The following is a 17853-nucleotide window of genomic DNA, read 5'->3' on the forward strand; positions in this document are numbered from 1 at the left end:
CATAAGTCACATGTATTATATGCATTAAAATTAATTTCACAAATGGAAATCATAGATATGGGAAAGTTGTTTTAGGGGAAATTTCAGTAGTAAATTCATAATCTTTGAAATTCTGGGCGATTGAACTAAATATTGATCCCTTGCATATATTTTCAGCGGCGTATTCTAAACATTACTTTTTAAAGGTGTTGTTTTTAAACATGTGGGGGTCGTCCTGTAGGCATGATGACATTTTCTGCCGTATACTTTTCTTTTTGGTCTTTTCTTCTGCTAAATCTTTGAATTATCCTAAGTATTAAAGAGCACGGCTGTCAAGAAAAGTATCTTCTTTTCGAGATGAATGTTTACACTGGCAAAGTATTTTATTTTAGACATGAGAATTCTAATTCTGAAGAAGAAAATTTCAAAAGGTTATTCATTTCTTATTCCTTATCTCTCGTCCCATCCTTAAAATACAAGTTAAATCTTAACCGGAATCCTTTTCCCATCGTGGAACCAAGCGCTGGTACCAAACTTGAAGAGGAAGGCTTTTACTTTGTCAGCCATGTGTTTATGAAACCCCAGCGCTCTCCCCAGATCTTTGGGCTGATAATCGCAAACATGGAGGATGCTTCTGATTCTTCACTAGGGGTTGCTCCATTAATTAATAATGTAGCTCTCCCAGGCTCTCCGCCGTCTCTTCCTGTATCAGTGACAGGCTGTAAAAGTCATCGAGTAGCCAATAAAAAGGTAGAAGCGAGAAGTGAAAAGCTCCTCCCAACAGCTCTTCCTCCTTCAGAGCCGAAAGTAGATCAGAAACTTCCCAGGAGCTCCGAGAGGCGGGGAAGTGGCGGTGGGACGCGATCCCCCGCGCGGAGCCAGGCCGTGGCAGCGGGAGAAGCGGCGGCCGGCGGTGCGGCGGGGCCGGCGAGAAGCGACCCCCCGGGGGGACAGAGCCTCCCCTCGCCGCCTTTGTAGTTGAGAAGGTGGAGAAGTGGCAGCCGGCGTGCTCGCAGGTGAGGGACTCGGTGTGGTCGCTCGGTAGCCGGCCGACGCCGGCAGGGAGGTGTAGGCGAGCGGGGGAACAAAGCGGAGCGGCGCCGGGGTCCGCCCGCAGCGAACTCCCTCGCGGCGTCGGGCCGGCCGGCTGCGCGCCGAGCACGTTGTGAGCCCGGCGGCGGCGGCAGGCAGGGAGCGGGCGCTGGGGGAGGGGGCCGCCGCTCCCGCACCGCCCGCGGCAGGGCGTCCGGCCCCATTGTGAGCCGGCAGCCGGGCGTGCGGAGGTTGGGCGGCTCCGCCGGTTCACTACCCTGGTCGCGACAGCAGCCACCTCGACTCGGGTGGCAGCCGCGGTGGGTCAGTCACACAAAAGGCAGCCGAGCTTCCCCCGGCGCGCGGACCGGCCCACGCCGCCGCCGCCGAGCGCTCCCTACCTTACCGGCTTTCCTTTCCCTCCAATTTTGATAGGGAAGCGGGGCCGGCGCGGGCGGCCGAGGGTCCGGGTGAGCCCGCGGGCGGACGCGAGATGCCGCTGCTACACCGAAAGCCGTTTGTGAGACAGAAGCCGCCCGCGGACCTGCGGCCCGACGAGGAAGTTTTCTACTGTAAAGTCACCAACGAGATCTTCCGCCACTACGAGTAAGGGCCGGGCCGGGCGCGGGGGGTGCGAGGGAGCGTGGGGACTCCCTCCCCAGCGTCCTTTTGTCTCTCTCCTTTTCCTCGCCCCGGGCTTCTGGCGGGGCGACTCGAAAGTGACGGGTGGCTGCGGGCCCGCGTTTCTCTGGCCCCCAGATCCCGACCCGGTGACTGCGCAGGGGCCCCCGGCGGCCCGAGCGGCCGCGGCGCGCGTGAGGGACAGCCGGCCGGGGCGGAGGAGCCTTTGGTCCCCGCCGGCTGCGGGGACCGCTTCTAGTCGCGGCTGCCACCCGGCCGCCGAGCGGCGGAAACTCCCCGCCTCGCCCCTCCCCGCCGCGGCCACACGCGCGCTCCGGGGCCAGTTCCGGGATCCCCGCCCGGCGGCCGAGGGGATCCCCTCTCGGGTCAGCGGCACGGAGTCGCCGTCCCCCGGCCCGGGGAGGGAATCCCCGCCCCCGGGGGCAGGAAACGGCCGGGGCTGGGCGTCGTTTCCCTCGGTCAGGAGCGGAGCCTGACGTTGGCGCTGCCCCGGGTAGGGGCGGGGGTGGGGTGGGAGCAGAGTTGAGACTCGGGGAAGCAAGGGGGGGTCCCCGACGGGCCGGGGGCCGTGGAGCGCGGGACACCGGAGCCTCGGCGGGCCGCCCCCGGTCCCGTGCGGCTAGGCCTTGTAGTGTGCGAAACGAGCCGTGCGCTCTGTCACCGCCTCTTCTTGGTGACTAACTCCCGGCCCCGGGGAACTTGGCGTCTCCGCCCCCGGGAGACCGGGTGAGGAAGAAGTCGGGGCTGGGCGGGGGAAAAGGAGGGGGAGAGAGCCGGGCCCTGGGCGCCCCCTCGTTTTCACTTTCCCGTAGCCCGGAGCGCGGCGGTGGGAGTTGGGGGAGGGGGTTAAGACAAGTTCAACTCCAACCCTAACCAGCCTCCTCTTTATCCCCCTGAGCATGTGGACCGCCTGACATGTGCCACTCGCTATTGTTTTGATAAGAATCCGGAGCTGCTGCGTGTGTAGTTTCAACCCCTAAAATTTTAGTCCCTTGCCTGATGTATCCCAAGAGATCGCCTTGTCCTGTGACACCTAACAACGGGGTGTTTCAGATCTCTGTGTTTAAGCAGGATCTCCAAGTGAGAACCTGAGTTGATCAATCGCTGGAACAGCCGGACCCTCCCTTTTTCTTATGCTTTATCCTCTCCACTCAGAAGGAATCACTTTGTGGCTTAGAAACTAAGTGTTATAGCAACCAAATAAATTGTGTGTAGGAGGCACCTTTTCTGAGTGGGGGCTTGATGGAAGGAGAGCTTTAGGCATCTGCACCTGTCTGAGGAATGAGCAGTGGTTAGGAAAGACGTTTCCTTTAAGCTTTTATTTTTAAGCAAGTCCTCTTTTTCTCCAGCTCCACAGGAGTTACACGTAAACATGTTACATCTAAAGAAGTTTTTCAGCACACAATACTTTTAAATAAATAAGAGTGCACATCTTACTCTGCTCCTGTACAGACTTGTTTTGTTACTCAAATAGAATTCATTCTTGTAACTACTTAAGTGAATTTGGATTAAGTAACTTGACAAGGATGTTGTCGTATTTTTAAAGAAGATTTAAGTTAAAATCCTTGGTAATTCTGAATTTTTTCACAAAGTGTATTTAAAAGTGTCAACAAGATAGGAAATGGGGTTAAATTTCAAACTTTTCTTCTTTCATGTAAGCAGTCATAGTTTTTGAGACACTCTTAGAAGGGAGCATAAATATGACCATTATCCTTTTTGAATTAAACACTTTTCAAATACTTGGGTTCTTGATAATTTATTGTTAATATAATCATGGAGAAATCCGAAATGCCAAATAAAGGAAGAGACTTTTGATATTCCAAACCTACCTTCCATTAATTTTAAGGAACTGCTTTCTTTATCATCTTATGACTTTAAAAAGAAAAAAAAAAGAACTGGTTTTTTTTGGTTTGTTTTCTGTTTTCTCTGTGCTGAAGTGTTTGGATTTTTGGAAATTACGAGCAGTTTAGAAGATAGGGTTGGTTTGGGAGCAAAAATACTTAATATATCCTGAGCAAAGCAGAACTAGAGATGTTCTTGGTTATTAATGTTTATGACTTTGAATTGCAAAATTGGAAGAAGATTGCCATTTGTGTTAATTAAAATTTATTTGAATTACTTTCTCTTATATGATTACAAAGAGATTTTTCTAAAAATGCATTCATGATGAATGGTATATGGTAGTCTGCAGATTATGGTAATCTGACCCTTGCCACAAATCTGGAGAAACTGTGATGGAAGCTTCTGTTTTCACTAACTCATTAAATTACAAATTGATTTATGTGAATTTGTTTGAAGACTATCCTTTAAGTGCATAAATTTGAATATTCTTTTGTATTTATTTGAAGATCACTATGGTCACCTATTTGCTCAGGTTTTTGATTTCTTGAATATAGCTTTAATCAGTCTTAAAGATTTTTACAATAGCTCTTCACCTCATTCACTTCCCAACACAAGGCAAAGTAACTGCCTCTAACTCTGGTTAATAGAGGTTGCCAGCGACTTTTTACACTTGATCTTAGCCAAAAGGCCGAGAAGCGATTGCCAGCGACCTTTTAATTGCTAAGTAGTGTTTTGTCTACCTTACTTGATATTATAGCCTAACACTTCCTCCTTTGTCCTTCCAGCAGCAGTGGTCACCAACCTCCATTTTATCTAGTGTAGCATCTGCAGTTATTGCTCTGTAATGTAACGTGTTTGTTGCATCACATTTTCTTTTTCTAGACTCCGAATTCTTTGAGACAGGGACTATGACAAAGATGTATTCTTATCATAAGTATAATCACTTATACGGTTCAAACTCCTTTATTTATTTTTGAACTATATACTCTTTAACTAATTGCTGACTCTTGTTTGACCTGCTTTCCACAAGTAAAGAAGACCTAAAAAATAGCACATTAACTGTAGGCAAATGCATAAGCTAGAATGCAGAAGAATGAAACTGAACCACTGTCTTATGCCATAAACAAAAATTAACTCCAAATGGATTAAATACTTGAACATAAGACCTGAAACCATAAAACTCCTAGAAGAAAACATAGGTGATAAGCTCCTTGACATAAGTCTTGGCAATGATTTTTTAACCCAACACCGAAAGTAAAAGCAAAAATAGAGGTTCTACATCAAACTGAAAAGCTTCTGCACTGCAAAAAGCATTAACAAAATGAAAAGGCCGCCTACTAAATGGAAGAAAATATTTGTAAGTCTTACATCTGATAAGGGGCTAATGTTCTAAATATATAAAGAGCTCATACAATTCAACAGCAAAAAATAACAAAACAGTTAGATTTAAAAATGGACAGATCTGAATAGATAGTTTTCCAAAGAAGATATTCAAGAGCCAACAGGTGCTTTACATCAATAATCATAAGGGGCAGACAAATGAAAACCATAATGAGTTATCACCTCACACATGTTAGAATGGCTATTATTATAATATCAAAAAGACGAAGTAATAAGGGTTGGGGAGGATGTAAAGAAAAGCGAACTCTCCTGCACTAGTGGTAGGAATATAAGTTGGTGCAGCCATTATGGAAAATAATATAGGGCTTCCTCAAAAAATTACAAATAGAACTACCATATGATCCAGCAATTCCACTTCTGGGTATTTATCCAAAGAAAATGAAAACACTAATTCTTTTTTAAAAGATATATGCTGCCCCAGTGTTCATTGCAGCATTATTTCCTGTAGCCAAGATAAAGAAACAACCTAAGTGTCTGCTGATGGATAGATGGGTAAAGAATACACAATAGAATATCATTCAGTCTTTAAAAAGAATGATATCTTTCATTTGCAACAATTCCTATGGACCTTGAGGACATTATGCTAAGTGAAATGTCGGGCAGAGAAAGGCAAATACTATATGATCTCACTTATATATGAAACCTAAGGGAAAAAATATAAGAAAAATGAAGCTCATAGATAAAGCAAGCTAAATAAAGTACATAATTTACTCTCTTAAATGAAATAAACATTTATTCTATAATTTAGTTAGCTGACAACAATTTCATTAAATTTTTTTTTTTTTTTGGTCTGTGGAAATGGAATAGTTAGGTCTGAATCCCAGAAATGCTAGTTTTTCAGGATAGGAAAATGATTTGTATTACCAGGTGACTTGAATCTCCTTAATAAAGTGACTTCTTTTTTTAGGCATGTAGACTCTTGGAATGTATTTCCCATCTTTATGTGAGTCACATTTTTCATATACAATACAGGAATCTCTTCCACAACATCACTGACAAACCAGCTTTATGTTTCAACCTGACTGCAATGAAAAGTGTGACTGGTTTATAAAACATCCTGTTTTCATTGTTCATCAGCTCTTCCCTTGTTGATTCAGTCCTTTCTGTCCTCTTTTTGCAGATGAGAAAGCTGAGATCGGGGTAAAAAGAATTAAGTCCAAGATCAGTGTCCCAAACTACCTGTCTAGCAATTGGTGACACTATCCGGTTCACATACCTAAGACTCTAGAGCTCGTGTTCTTAGTTACCAACACATAATGCTTATTACGTGTTCCCTGGTGGCTCAGATGGTAAAGCATCTGTCTATAATGCAGGACACCCAGGTTCAGTCCCTGGGCTGAGAAGATCTCCGGGAGAAGGAAATGGCAACCCACTCCAGTATTCTTGCCTGGAAAATCCCATGAACGGAAGAGCCTGGAGGCTGTAGTCCATGGGGTCGCAAAGAGTAGGACACAACTAAGCGACTTCACTAATGCTTATTTTAGAGAATTCTTCATAATATTTGTTAAAGTTTGCATAAGTATACACCAAAAACATAGGGACTGCTGCCTAGATCTTTGTGTAGGTACCACTATCTGCTGTCTGCTCAGATATTTGACTTTTTTACTATACCCCCAAGTATAGTTCTAGATATTATATGTACAAACCAGAATGCCATTAACTTAACAGTGGGCAAAACTGTCCTTCACATAGACAAGTTCCCAAACTCATAATCAGCTATGTATGAAATCAACTAGGTTTATCAGAAGGCCATTTCATGAGAAAAGGGTTTTCAAGGAAAGCTGGATAATCTCAATAACTAGTGACTTCAAACTAGATGTTCAGCTTCACTTTAGGAATAAGTCTGCCACATGGCTCAGATACTTTACCTGGTCTCAGAGTCCTTTTTCTGTGGATGGTATAGCAGAGATTCCTAAATACTCGTCAAGTTTTAACCTTTTATCTGCTTCGCAGGCTACCATGTTTCTCTTCTTCAGGCAGAGTATGTATATCAGTTACTTATAACAGGCCAGCCTGAAACTTAGTGGCTCAAAACAACCATCCCTTATAATTGCCCTCTATTCCTCGAGTTGCCATTGTGGCTTTTGCTGGCCACTCTGTGCTCGTTTGGCTCAAGTCAGGCTAGGCTGAGGCTAGATGGAGTGAGAGGTAGCCTCAGTCATATGTCAGGGACCTCAGCTCGGGTGGCTTTACTGAGATACAGTTGACAAATAGAAATGTAAGATACCTTAAGTGTACTGTGTGATGATTTAATATATTCATAGAATATGTGTATATTAAATGGCATTTCCCACCATGTGGTCTTTCATCCTTAGAAAGCTAACTTGAGACCCTGTATTGCTATTCCTCACCTTGCATTCATGCAAAGTAGCTCAAGTCGTGTCTGACTCTTTGCGACTCTATGGACTGTAGCCCAACAGGCTTCTCTGTCCACGGGATTCTCTAGGCTAGAATACTGGAATGGATTACCATGCCCTCCTTCAGGGGATCTTCCCAACCCCAGGATCGAATCCTGGTCTCTTGCATCTCCTGCATTGGCAGACAGGTTTTTTACCACTAGCGCCACCTGGGAAACCCGTTCCTCACCTTAGTGTCATCTGAAGATTTTAGGAGCTTACCTTGTAGGTCACTGTCCTAAGTCTGACTGAGGCAGCACTGAGTGCAAAGTAATAGCTTGTTAAAGTGTATTTAAACTTTTTATTTTTAATTAATTGACCTCCCCCTCACCAAAACAAACCTAATTTTCCTCTTGCAGCTTTTTCTGTCTATAAGACATGTTTAGTATACGATGCCCATAATTAACACTTAATCTGCTCTTGTAACCCCTTCAGTGAAAGCAATTGTTAGACTAACCCATGCTGTCTTTTTTAATAGTTACTACTTTTCTAAGTTCATAAACCATACTTTCCATCTATTGCATGCCATATGCTGTTTTAGTCCAGTCACGTTAGTTTTTAACCTATGGCTGCATTTCTCAGTTACTAATTATTTTGCTGATTCAGGAGTTTGCTTATGTCAGATTTTTTTCTGCAGTTTTATGCTGGATCTTTCTTGTTGTATGTCTAGTTAATAGTTTGGAAAAAAAAAATAGTTTGGGCCATTAAGTAAATAGAGTATGCTTTGCATTTATCTTTTCTTGATTGTATTTGGTTTCTGTTTTTTATGTCACTTCGTTCTTAATCTTAATCTACTAGGTTTTTAGTTTTCCAGATGCTCAGCAAGTTAACAGAAATGTTGCCCTTAGAAGTGTGTTCTCACCAGCGCTTGACCTGGTAACTCAGAAGCAATTTTTCCTTAAGAAATAATAGTAAAGGACAGGGATCATCAAACAATTTCTTAAAGGGTCAGGTAATCAATATTGTAGGCTTTCCAGGCTGTTAGGTGTCTGTTGCACCTACCCAACTCTATGGATGTAGTGAGAAAGCAGTTGTAGGCAATACCTAAATATATTGTGTTCCAATAAAGATAGAAAGACAGGTGGAAGTCTGGATTTGACCTCTGGTCTAATACTATCCCCATTTCTAGTAAAGAGGAGTGTTGAAGGAATGTATTATAGCAATCAGTTGGAGAAATAATAATCTATATTAGTCTAAACTGATATAAAATAGTATAAATTTTTCCTCACAATAATAAAAATGTGCTTCTTGGAAATTTTTCATTATTTATAGCCTTATAATACTGAAATTGAAGAGGCACTGTAACCTATCCCCTAGAGTTCAGTATTATTAACAAAACCCCACACATTTGAATGAGTATGATGAATGGGTGAAGAGCATAATTGCAGAAGTGGAAGTAAGTGAAGGTATATAATGTTAGAGATGGTGCCATGTTGGTAGGGGGTGTTGAATAGGGAGAGATAACTTCTGGCTTTTTTCCCCCTTGCTTCCCACACCACTGTGGTAGTATGTCCTGCCTGCCTCCTCCTAATGGTGGGTTTTATGCACAGCAGGGCTATAATGTAACAACAGCTTTGCAGAATAGATAAGCACAAAGGAAGCAAACAGTAGAGACCCTTTATAAGAGGCTGTGGAAACCCGGGTGAAGAAAGGTAGCTCTACATCACTGGTTGTTGTCTGTTTACATGTTTAGTGGAAGTTTGTGGTACTTACACCATTCCTCTCCTTGGTACTTTGAACAGTGATAAGAGATCTAAATAACGTTTATTCAGGGAGCTCAGCTCCCTGCTTTGTGATGACCTGGAGGGGTGGAATGAGGGATAGGGTGGGAGGGAGGCTCACGGATGAGGGTGAATATATGTATGCATAAGCTGACTCACATTTTTGTATAGCAGAAACTAACACAACATTATAAAGCAATTATACTCCAATAATAAAAAATTAATCAAAATAAATAAGTAGTGTTTATTGCAGCGCAGTCTAAACTTCCCCCTGCCATGGCTGCAAATACCCCAGCCTGTCAGATACCGACTTACAAAGGCTAGAGCTGTGTTGTCTAATGCAGGAGCCATTGGTTATTAAGAACTTGAGATGTCACCTGTCAGAATTAGGATGCACAGTAAATGCAAAATACTTACTGGATTTTGAAGACTTAGTACCAAAAACAAAGGTTAAATATTTCACTATTGATTACATATTGCAATATTTTGAAATATATTGAGTTAAATAAAATGTATTGATTTCATTAGTATTTCTTTAAAAGTTTTTAAATGTGGCCACAAGAAAATTTTAAATTGTATGTGTAGCTACCATTTTGTTTTTGATAGCAGTGTCTTAAACTAGTTGGGCTTCCCAGGTGCCTCAGTGTAAAGAATCCAGCTGTCGATGCAGGAGATGCAGGAGACGTGGGTTTGGTTCCTGGCTTGGGAAGAGCCCCTGAAGTAGGAAATGGCAACCCACTCCAGTATTCTTGCCTGGAAAACTGCACATGGACAGAGGAGCTTGGCAGACTACAGCCCATGGGGTTGCAAAGAGTTGGATGTGACTGAGCACAAGCAGAGACTAGTTAATGTGTAAAATAGCTAGATTTGAAGTATATTTTTCCTTAGAGTTGGGGCTTCCCTGGTAGCTCAGTTGGTAAAGAATCTGCCTACAATGCAGGAGACCCCAGTTCGATTCCTGGGTCAGGAAGATCCGCTAGAGAAGGGATAGGCTACCCACTCCAGTATTCTGGCATGGAGAATTCCATGGACTGTATAGTCTATGGGGTTGCAAAGAGTCCCACACAACTGAGCGACTTTGACTTCACTTCACTTCCTTACAGTTGACTATGAGTAAGGAGAGCTGATTGTAAAGTTACATACAGATTTTTGGCTGTGTGGAGATTAGCACCCCTTCTTCCTCTCTCCTCACAGTGCAGAAGTCACCTGTAGTATACTGCCGCTGCTAAGTCACTTCAGTCGTGTCCGACCCTGTGCGACCCCATAGACAGCAGCCCACCAGGCTCCCCTGTCCCTGGGATTCTCAAGGCTAGAACACAGCTTAAATTGTTAGAATATCTCATGCACATTAAGTATGTGGCTTGGGAACCTATGTTTGTTTCTAAAGGAAAAAGTTTAAAACTTTTTATGAAGCTTTCTAAGTGAACTGCAGTTTTAGGCAGTAAAAAGACCTCTTCCAAGATCTATCTGTTCATTCATTTTATTCTGCACTGTTGATAACACTCAATTGGGTATGTCTCTTGCCTCTCACTTAGCTAAATTATTTATCTGACATAGATTTTATTATAAAAATCAGATTATATTCATTGTTTTTTCTGACATATTTTTTCTTCAACTCTACTTTTCCATTTCATCCTAATTCTTAATGCCACTTCCTCCCAAAGGTGTTTCCTAACATTTCTTGATCTTTTGTGCCTGTCTCTCCTTGTTCCCTTCCTGTGAATCCCAAAGGATATCTGCCTCTGTCTAGTAAAGATCATCACTTTTTATTTTAATGATGTGCACCCATTATCTCCATTACTAAAGGGTACATACTTCAAAAGGATTTTCCTTTGTACTGAATTAGTCTGGGCTTTCCAGACTGGGCACTAGTGGTAAAGAACTCGCCTGCCAATGCAGGAGACACAAGAAACAAGGAGGTTCAATCCCTGGATTAGGAAGATCCCCTGGAGGGAGGGCATGGCAAACCACTCCAATATTCTTGCCTGGAGAATCCCTTGGACAGAGGAGCCTGGCAGGCTACAGTCCACAGGGTCTCAAAGAGTCAGACACAACTGAAATGACTTAGCATGCAGGCACAGTCAGGTAACTTGGCTGATGTGTATTATCTCTTTAGATCTCATTTATGTTAAGGTATGATTAGTTTCTCTTTACTTCTATAGGTTTCATTTTTTGTTGTTCTTGTAGACTACAGACAAATATACAAATGAAACTATCTTAATGGAATTACTCCAAATCTTCTTTGGAAATCAGACCCTACTGTAGGGGTAACCTGTACAGATATAATAATGACAAAACATGCATGTAATAGTTTTTAACAATTTTTAGAATGACAGGAGAAGGAAAGGTGCATCTCAGGAAGGAGAAAAAGTTAGAGAATTGTGAGTTATGTTGGTTACACTAATTGTTGAAAAGGAGACCAAAATATAGAAGAGGGCAAAATATTCACCCAAATCTTGCCACTTAGAGGCAGTTATTGTTAATCTTTTTGCATATTTCTAACCTTTTCCATTTAAAAATATTTTTGTTACAAAAACATGAATACTCATCATAAAAATTCAAATAGGGACTTTCCTGGTGGTTGAGGGGCTGAGACTCCACACTCTCCATGCAGCGGGCATGGGTTCAGTTCCCGGTCAAAGAACTAGATCCCACATGCCACAACTAAAGATCCTGCATGCCTCAACAAGGATCAAAGATCCCGTGTGTTTCAACTAAGACCTCAAGCAATCAACTAAATACTTTTGAAAATTCAAACAATATGGAAATATTTAGAATAACAAATTTTCTTTTCTTCCTTCCCAGTTCCTCCCTTTCTCCATGGGGAACATCTGTTTTTGGTATTTGTATAAATACAAACCTTTGCACATTTTTGCTATTATTATATAAATGCATGTGGAATTGTATCATTCAGTGATTGAGTTTTTTCTACTTAATATACCTTGGAAGTCTATCTCTATAATAGATCTCTTGCATTTTAAAAGTGACTGAATTAAAGTTTTGAAGAGAAATCAGTGCCATAGTAAGAAATCCCAGCAGTGTAGAAAAACACCGAGTAGAATGGTCCCTTAATCCCATCCCCATTCTGTAGCTGTTAGCTTGATTTTTGTGTTAATATAACATATAATATATTTTGTATTATAATTCCAGAAATATTTTATGCTTCCTTAAGTCATCTTTCTCTGCTTTCCTTCCATCTTTCTTTTTCTTTCTTTTTTAAATTTTAACACAAGTGGACCATATTCTATAGTTTTAATAAGCTTTTTTTATACATTATTACATTTTTTTGGAGTGTAGTTGATTTACAATGTTGTGTTAGTTTCGGGTATGCAGCAAAGTGGCTCAGTTACACATGTCTACTGTCTACTTTAGATTCCTTTCCTGTAATAGGTTGTTACAGAGTATTGCGTAGAATTCCTGTGCTATTCAGTAGATCCTTGTTAGTTATCTATTATATATAGTAGTGTGTATATGTCCATCCCAATCTCCCAGTTTGTCCCACCCACTTTTTCTCTTGGGAACCATAAATTGTCTTGGTAAGCTTTTACTTTGAAAAAAATATAGGATGGAAGCAAACTGGAAAGTTGTCTTTCCTGTTTACATTATTTAAGAACTCTCTTACTGTTTAATGGCTGTGAGTTTTCATTGTATGAAGTACTATAATTTAATTTTTCTCTTATTGTTAGATGCTTAATTTTCCCAGTTTTTCACTATTATGTTAAACCCTTTCAGAATTCATAGTCAAGTGCTTGAATTCAGTGTTTGGACTGCTTTGAAATAGAAAGCTTAAAAATTAGAAGGAAAAAGAAAGCTGAGCTTATTTTGTTTCACTCAGTTTCAAAACTGATAGAAATCACAGTCCAGTCCAATTTTGGCTGAATGTACCTTTAAATTGAAAACTATAAATGTCTAGTTTAAATATACTTTTTCTTATGTTTGTATTAATGTGTAAATTGACCAGTCCCTAAATTTTTGTATGGGTTGTATGATTCTGTGTAAAATTTTGCAATAAAGGCTCAAGCCTTTGTCAGCTTTTAATATAAAACTTGTGAAATGATAGGTAATGCATTTTTGTTTTGTTTTTGAATCAGTGACTTTTTTGAGCGAACCATTCTGTGCAACAGTCTTGTATGGAGCTGTGCTGTGACAGGCAGACCTGGACTCACCTATCAGGAAGCACTGGAGTCAGAAAGAAAAGCGAGACAGAATCTTCAGAGCTTTCCAGAACCACTAATTGTTCCAGTTTTATACTTGACCAGCCTCACCCATCGTTCACGCTTACATGAAATTTGTGATGATATTTTTGCGTACATCAAGGATCGATATTTTGTTGAAGAAACTGTGGAAGTCATTAGGAACAATGGTGCAAGGTAAAGTACTTTTAATATTTTCTTTTGATATACATACATTCACATTGCTCAGATTCAAAATACACAAGCAGATGAAATGAGGAAAAGCTTAACTTTGACTACTTTCCGGCTACGATGTTATCCTCCCCACAGATAACCCTTGTGTTAACAGTTTCATATGTATTTTTCCAAAGCTGATTTTGGTATAGACCACCAAAAACGTGTACACACATGCATACACACACACAGTTTCCTGCCCCTTTCAATGCGAAAGGTAACATACTGTACATACTGTACACACCTTTTTTCACTCAAAATATCTTGAAGATTGGTCTATTTGCTTTATAAACCATTTTCCTTCTTTTTCATTTACTGTGTGTTTTATTATATCAAAGTTTCATCTCTCTTTTTTGACGGTGAAACGATCTTAGATAAATATATCTACTATGTTGTCATTATGTTATCTATTAAATATGCCTATATTTCTTGCTGGGTTTTAGTAGTTCTTTGATAAGATGAAGACTACATTTTTGATAAGATGAAGAGAATTTTTGCTAAGTTCTCTTCTCCCTTACCCAGAAAAAAGTGGATTTTTCATATATGAAATTTAAAATGAGTTTATCTGTGGCACTAGGTTAAAAATTATCATTGCTTTTCTGAAATGTTAAGAATTTATGATTGGCTAGTCACTGATGCTTATTATGGTAATCTTTATTTGCATTAAAACTTTTTATAGCCTCTTTTGAGACAGCAACTCTTTTGGGATGCCTTTTTTCCCCTTCTTTGTTAACCTGAATGCAAATTTATTTCTTTTTGAATTTTAAACTTCAGCAGCCAAAACTTATTATATATGTTCTTAATTATATGTCAATAATTATGTTCTTTATTATCTTATTGTGGAGAATCATCACAAGTTTATGTGTAATTTCAGAATAATGTCCTTAATATAATCCATTTCACTTATTAAATGCTACTGTATATGAATGTTAAAAAGCCAAAAGATATTTATATTATGTTTGATTTTGGTGAATTACTGAATAAGTTCTTTTAACTGTAGAAGTAAAAAATGGTAAAAATTGAAGCATTTTTCATTTGTCTCCTGACATTTAGTAAAAGACATGTCTTTATTTTCAAGAGGAAAGATTGGTATGTCACCAGTAATCCCACCAAGAACATACCAATGTGTATCACGAAAAGGGCCTATTTGGGGATGAGGGCATTTTTTTTCTCCTTATAGTCATTATTTTATTTGACTTATGCCAATAGTGTTTTTTAACTCACAAATCATTGCGATACATTAACCTTTAACACTAGGTTAAATATAGCTTACATCTAGGAATATAGTTGTTTAGTGTTTCTTGCATAGCTTTTTTTAGTTGTACCAACTATCTTTGGCTTCAGGTAGTTATTGCTTTAATGACAGTAGTAAACTAGGATACATTGTAGAAATGGGAAATCTGAGAGTCACAATTTTGTTGTTTATTCATTAGAAACACACTTCTTCTGCCTTATGAAGCTTTTAAATGGTAAAATATAAGAAATTGATATTTTTCTGAGTAATTTAAGGCTTTATTTTCATAATACATATTGGCTGTTCTTAATCTGTGTGTGAAAGGAGAAATCATGGATGACTCAATCTTTTTTTCTTTGCCTTTAGCAGCTGGGTGGATGATAAGATGCAGAGGCCTCAGGAAGTAATACTGTCAGAGCCTAGGCTTCTTCACTGTCATCTCAGGCCCAGATATTTCTGATTGCTCCGATTTTGTCTTTCATGCAGATACTGCTTAGGTGATTCATGAGTGTCACTTAGCGGGTAGACGCCAGTTGTTGGAGATGTAAAAAGGATTAAGATGTCCTTTAAGAGTTCAGTTAAGGGAGAGACAAACATGTCAACTTGTGGGATATTAAAATAAACACATGAATGAGGTGATTCAGGAGCAACCAGGTCCAGAGTGCCTGTAGAGGCTAGGCTTGAGTTTCCTACACTCGCGCTAACACTGGTTATTTTGGTCTTTTCATCTTTGCCAGATTTGATGATATCTCAGTGTTTAATATGCTTTTCAGGTCCTTTGCTCATTTTTCTTTTGGTTTGTCTGTGATTAGTAGATTTGTGAGAGGTCTGTTAAATATGAGACATGCTAAACTCTTTGTCACCTTGTTGCAAATATTTTTGTTTCATTTTTTGCCTTTTTTTAAATGTTCAGTAAATGTAAAGTTAAAAGGACTTTAAAAATATGCATAAGGAATACTAATAGAATTAAGGAATAATGAATAAAAATTCAATAAATACACATTCACCACTTGGTTTAATAAAATATCTTTGTCGTTGATGTTTGTTTATAGTTTGAGAAAAAGTATAAATTTTTAGTTTTATAGGAGGCAGAGTTGTGTGATACTGAAGCTTTAGGCTTTGGAGTCAGACTGGCCTTGTTGGACAATGACATCTTTTCAAGTTTTTGTGAAACTAAAGTGAGAGCAGGGTGGGGAGGTTGGAGGGGGCGGGTACACATTTTTGAACTGCTGTATAAATAGAATATAATGTCATTTTACTGGGGGAATAATGCTGCTATTGGCCCACAAGTCTTATGTGGAAATTAGTATTTTTCTTCTATTATTGGCTAGTTTTTCTGTTGCTTTATATTATAATTAGGCTTCAAGCCTGACTTGAGATTTCAGCAACTTTAGGTACTAGTTTCTGCATACACCCTTATCCTTTCACCTTTTTCACTTAAATTTCAGTTTAAAAAACTTTAATATATATTAAGCTTGACTAAATTTCCTTTGGTTGGAATTGTACCACCCCCATCTATTTATTATGCTCATGAACTTGGACAAACTCCATGAAGTTTAAGGGAGAAGCCTGATGTGCTGCAATCCTTTGGGTCGAAAAGAGTCGGACACGACTTGGCGCCTGAACAGTAACATGTATTTGTTACTTGTGCCCGTGTCTCCTACATTGGCAGGAGGATTCTTCACCAGTGAGCCACCAAGAAAGCCTTTGAATTCAGTTTTGAGGTGATGATGCTAGTGGTAAGGTTCTGGTGTCCTCTGGGTGGGCTAGGGCAAACCTAGCTTCAGTGATGAGAGAAGTGTCATTGAGTTTCCTCAGGCTCTCTGTTGACTTTAACTGCAGGCTCCTGTGGCCTTTGTACCTACTTGTGTCTTGAGGCTTATCCTTAGGGGACTTATTTGGAGAATTCAATGGATTTCTCCCAGTGGCTGAGAAATAGCAGGCACTCACTATCTTCATGGGGATCCATAGGATCCACAGTATGAGATCTGTATTCCTACTCCCACTTGCCACTCTCTGAAAGTTAAGAGTGTGAAGTTAGGGGAATTTTCTTCCACAGTACATATATTTTTATCCACCTTTGCTTTTAAAGTTTATTGAGATATAAGATTCACACTCTGTAACATTCACCCAGTGTACAACCCAGTGGGTTTTAGTTATGTGACTGTTTCCGCTATCTAATTCCAGCATATTTTCATCACCCCAGTAAATCCTGTACCAATGAACAGGCCCTCCCAACTGCGTTTTCCCTCAGCCCCTGGCAACCACTGATCTCTTTCCCGTCCCTGTGGGTTTGTCTGTTTAGGATATTTCATGTACACGAAATCATGAAGTGTATACCTTTCTTGTATGTGTTTGGTTTCTTTCACTTAGTGTAGTGTTTTTCAGATTCACCTGAGTTGTAGTATGTATCAGTATTTTATTTCTCTTTATTAATAAATTCTGCTGTATGGATCTGATAAATTTGAGTCATTTCCACTTTGGACAATTATAAATAATGTTGTTACAAGCATTCCTGTACAAGTTTCTATGTGGACATATGTTTACAGTTTTCTTGGGTGTATACATAGAAGTAGAATTGCTAAGTCATATGGTAACTCTATCTTTAGCATTTAAGGCATCTTCCAACCTTTCTAAGCAGATTCATCATTTTACATTCCTGCTAGCAATGTATGAGTGTTCCAGTTTGTCCACGTCCTCACCAAGCCATACATGTTTATTTATTATTGTAAATCTTTTTTTTTTTTCATTTCTTTAAAAAATTAATTAGTTTAATTGGAGGCTAATTACTTTACAGTATTGTGGTGGTTTTTGCCATACATCGACATGAATCAGCCACAGGTGCACATGTGTCCTCCGCATCCTGAACACCCCTTCCACTTCCCTCCCCACCCTGTCCCTCTGGGTTGTCCCAGAGCCCTGGCTTTGAGTGCCCTGTTTCATGTTTCAAACTTGCACTGGTCATCTATTTTACTTACGGTAATATATGTATTTCAGTTCTATTCTCTCAAATCATCACACCCGTGCCTTCTCCCACAGAGTCTAAAAGCCTGTGTCTCTTTTGCTGTCTTGCTTATAGGGTTGTCATTACTGTCTCTCTAAATTCCATATATGTGCTTTAATAAACTGTATTAAATATATACAGCATTAAGTATATATTTAATATACTGTGTTTCTCTTTCTGACTTACTTCATTCTGT

General features: G+C 40.2%; 2 protein-coding genes across 3 annotated transcripts in view; both read left to right on the forward strand.

The window, feature by feature from the left end:
* The first annotated feature begins 336 nt into the window (after positions 1 to 336).
* Positions 337 to 957, forward strand: LOC122454916. The gene has a single exon (XM_043489584.1). The coding sequence runs from the start codon at positions 337 to 339 to the stop codon at positions 955 to 957; it is 621 nt and encodes a 206-aa protein (XP_043345519.1).
* BAZ1A (bromodomain adjacent to zinc finger domain 1A) overlaps positions 858 to 17853 on the forward strand; it is an 83635-nt gene continuing 66639 nt past the window's right edge. For both annotated transcript variants that reach the window (XM_043489640.1, XM_043489641.1), the window contains exons 1-3: positions 858 to 995; positions 1447 to 1617; positions 13105 to 13383. In XM_043489640.1, coding sequence (XP_043345575.1) covers positions 1505 to 1617; positions 13105 to 13383 — 392 coding nt within the window. In that variant the 5' untranslated portion in view covers positions 858 to 995; positions 1447 to 1504. The remainder of the gene's footprint in view (positions 996 to 1446; positions 1618 to 13104; positions 13384 to 17853) is intronic.

Source organism: Cervus canadensis, chromosome 17 (genome assembly GCF_019320065.1).
Source record: "Cervus canadensis isolate Bull #8, Minnesota chromosome 17, ASM1932006v1, whole genome shotgun sequence".
NCBI classification, from domain to species: Eukaryota; Metazoa; Chordata; class Mammalia; order Artiodactyla; family Cervidae; genus Cervus; species Cervus canadensis.

Excerpts from the sequence above, each read along its gene's own strand:
- LOC122454916 (XM_043489584.1), top strand. The coding sequence starts at position 337 with ATGAATGTTTACACTGGCAAAGTATTTTATTTTAGACATGAGAATTCT.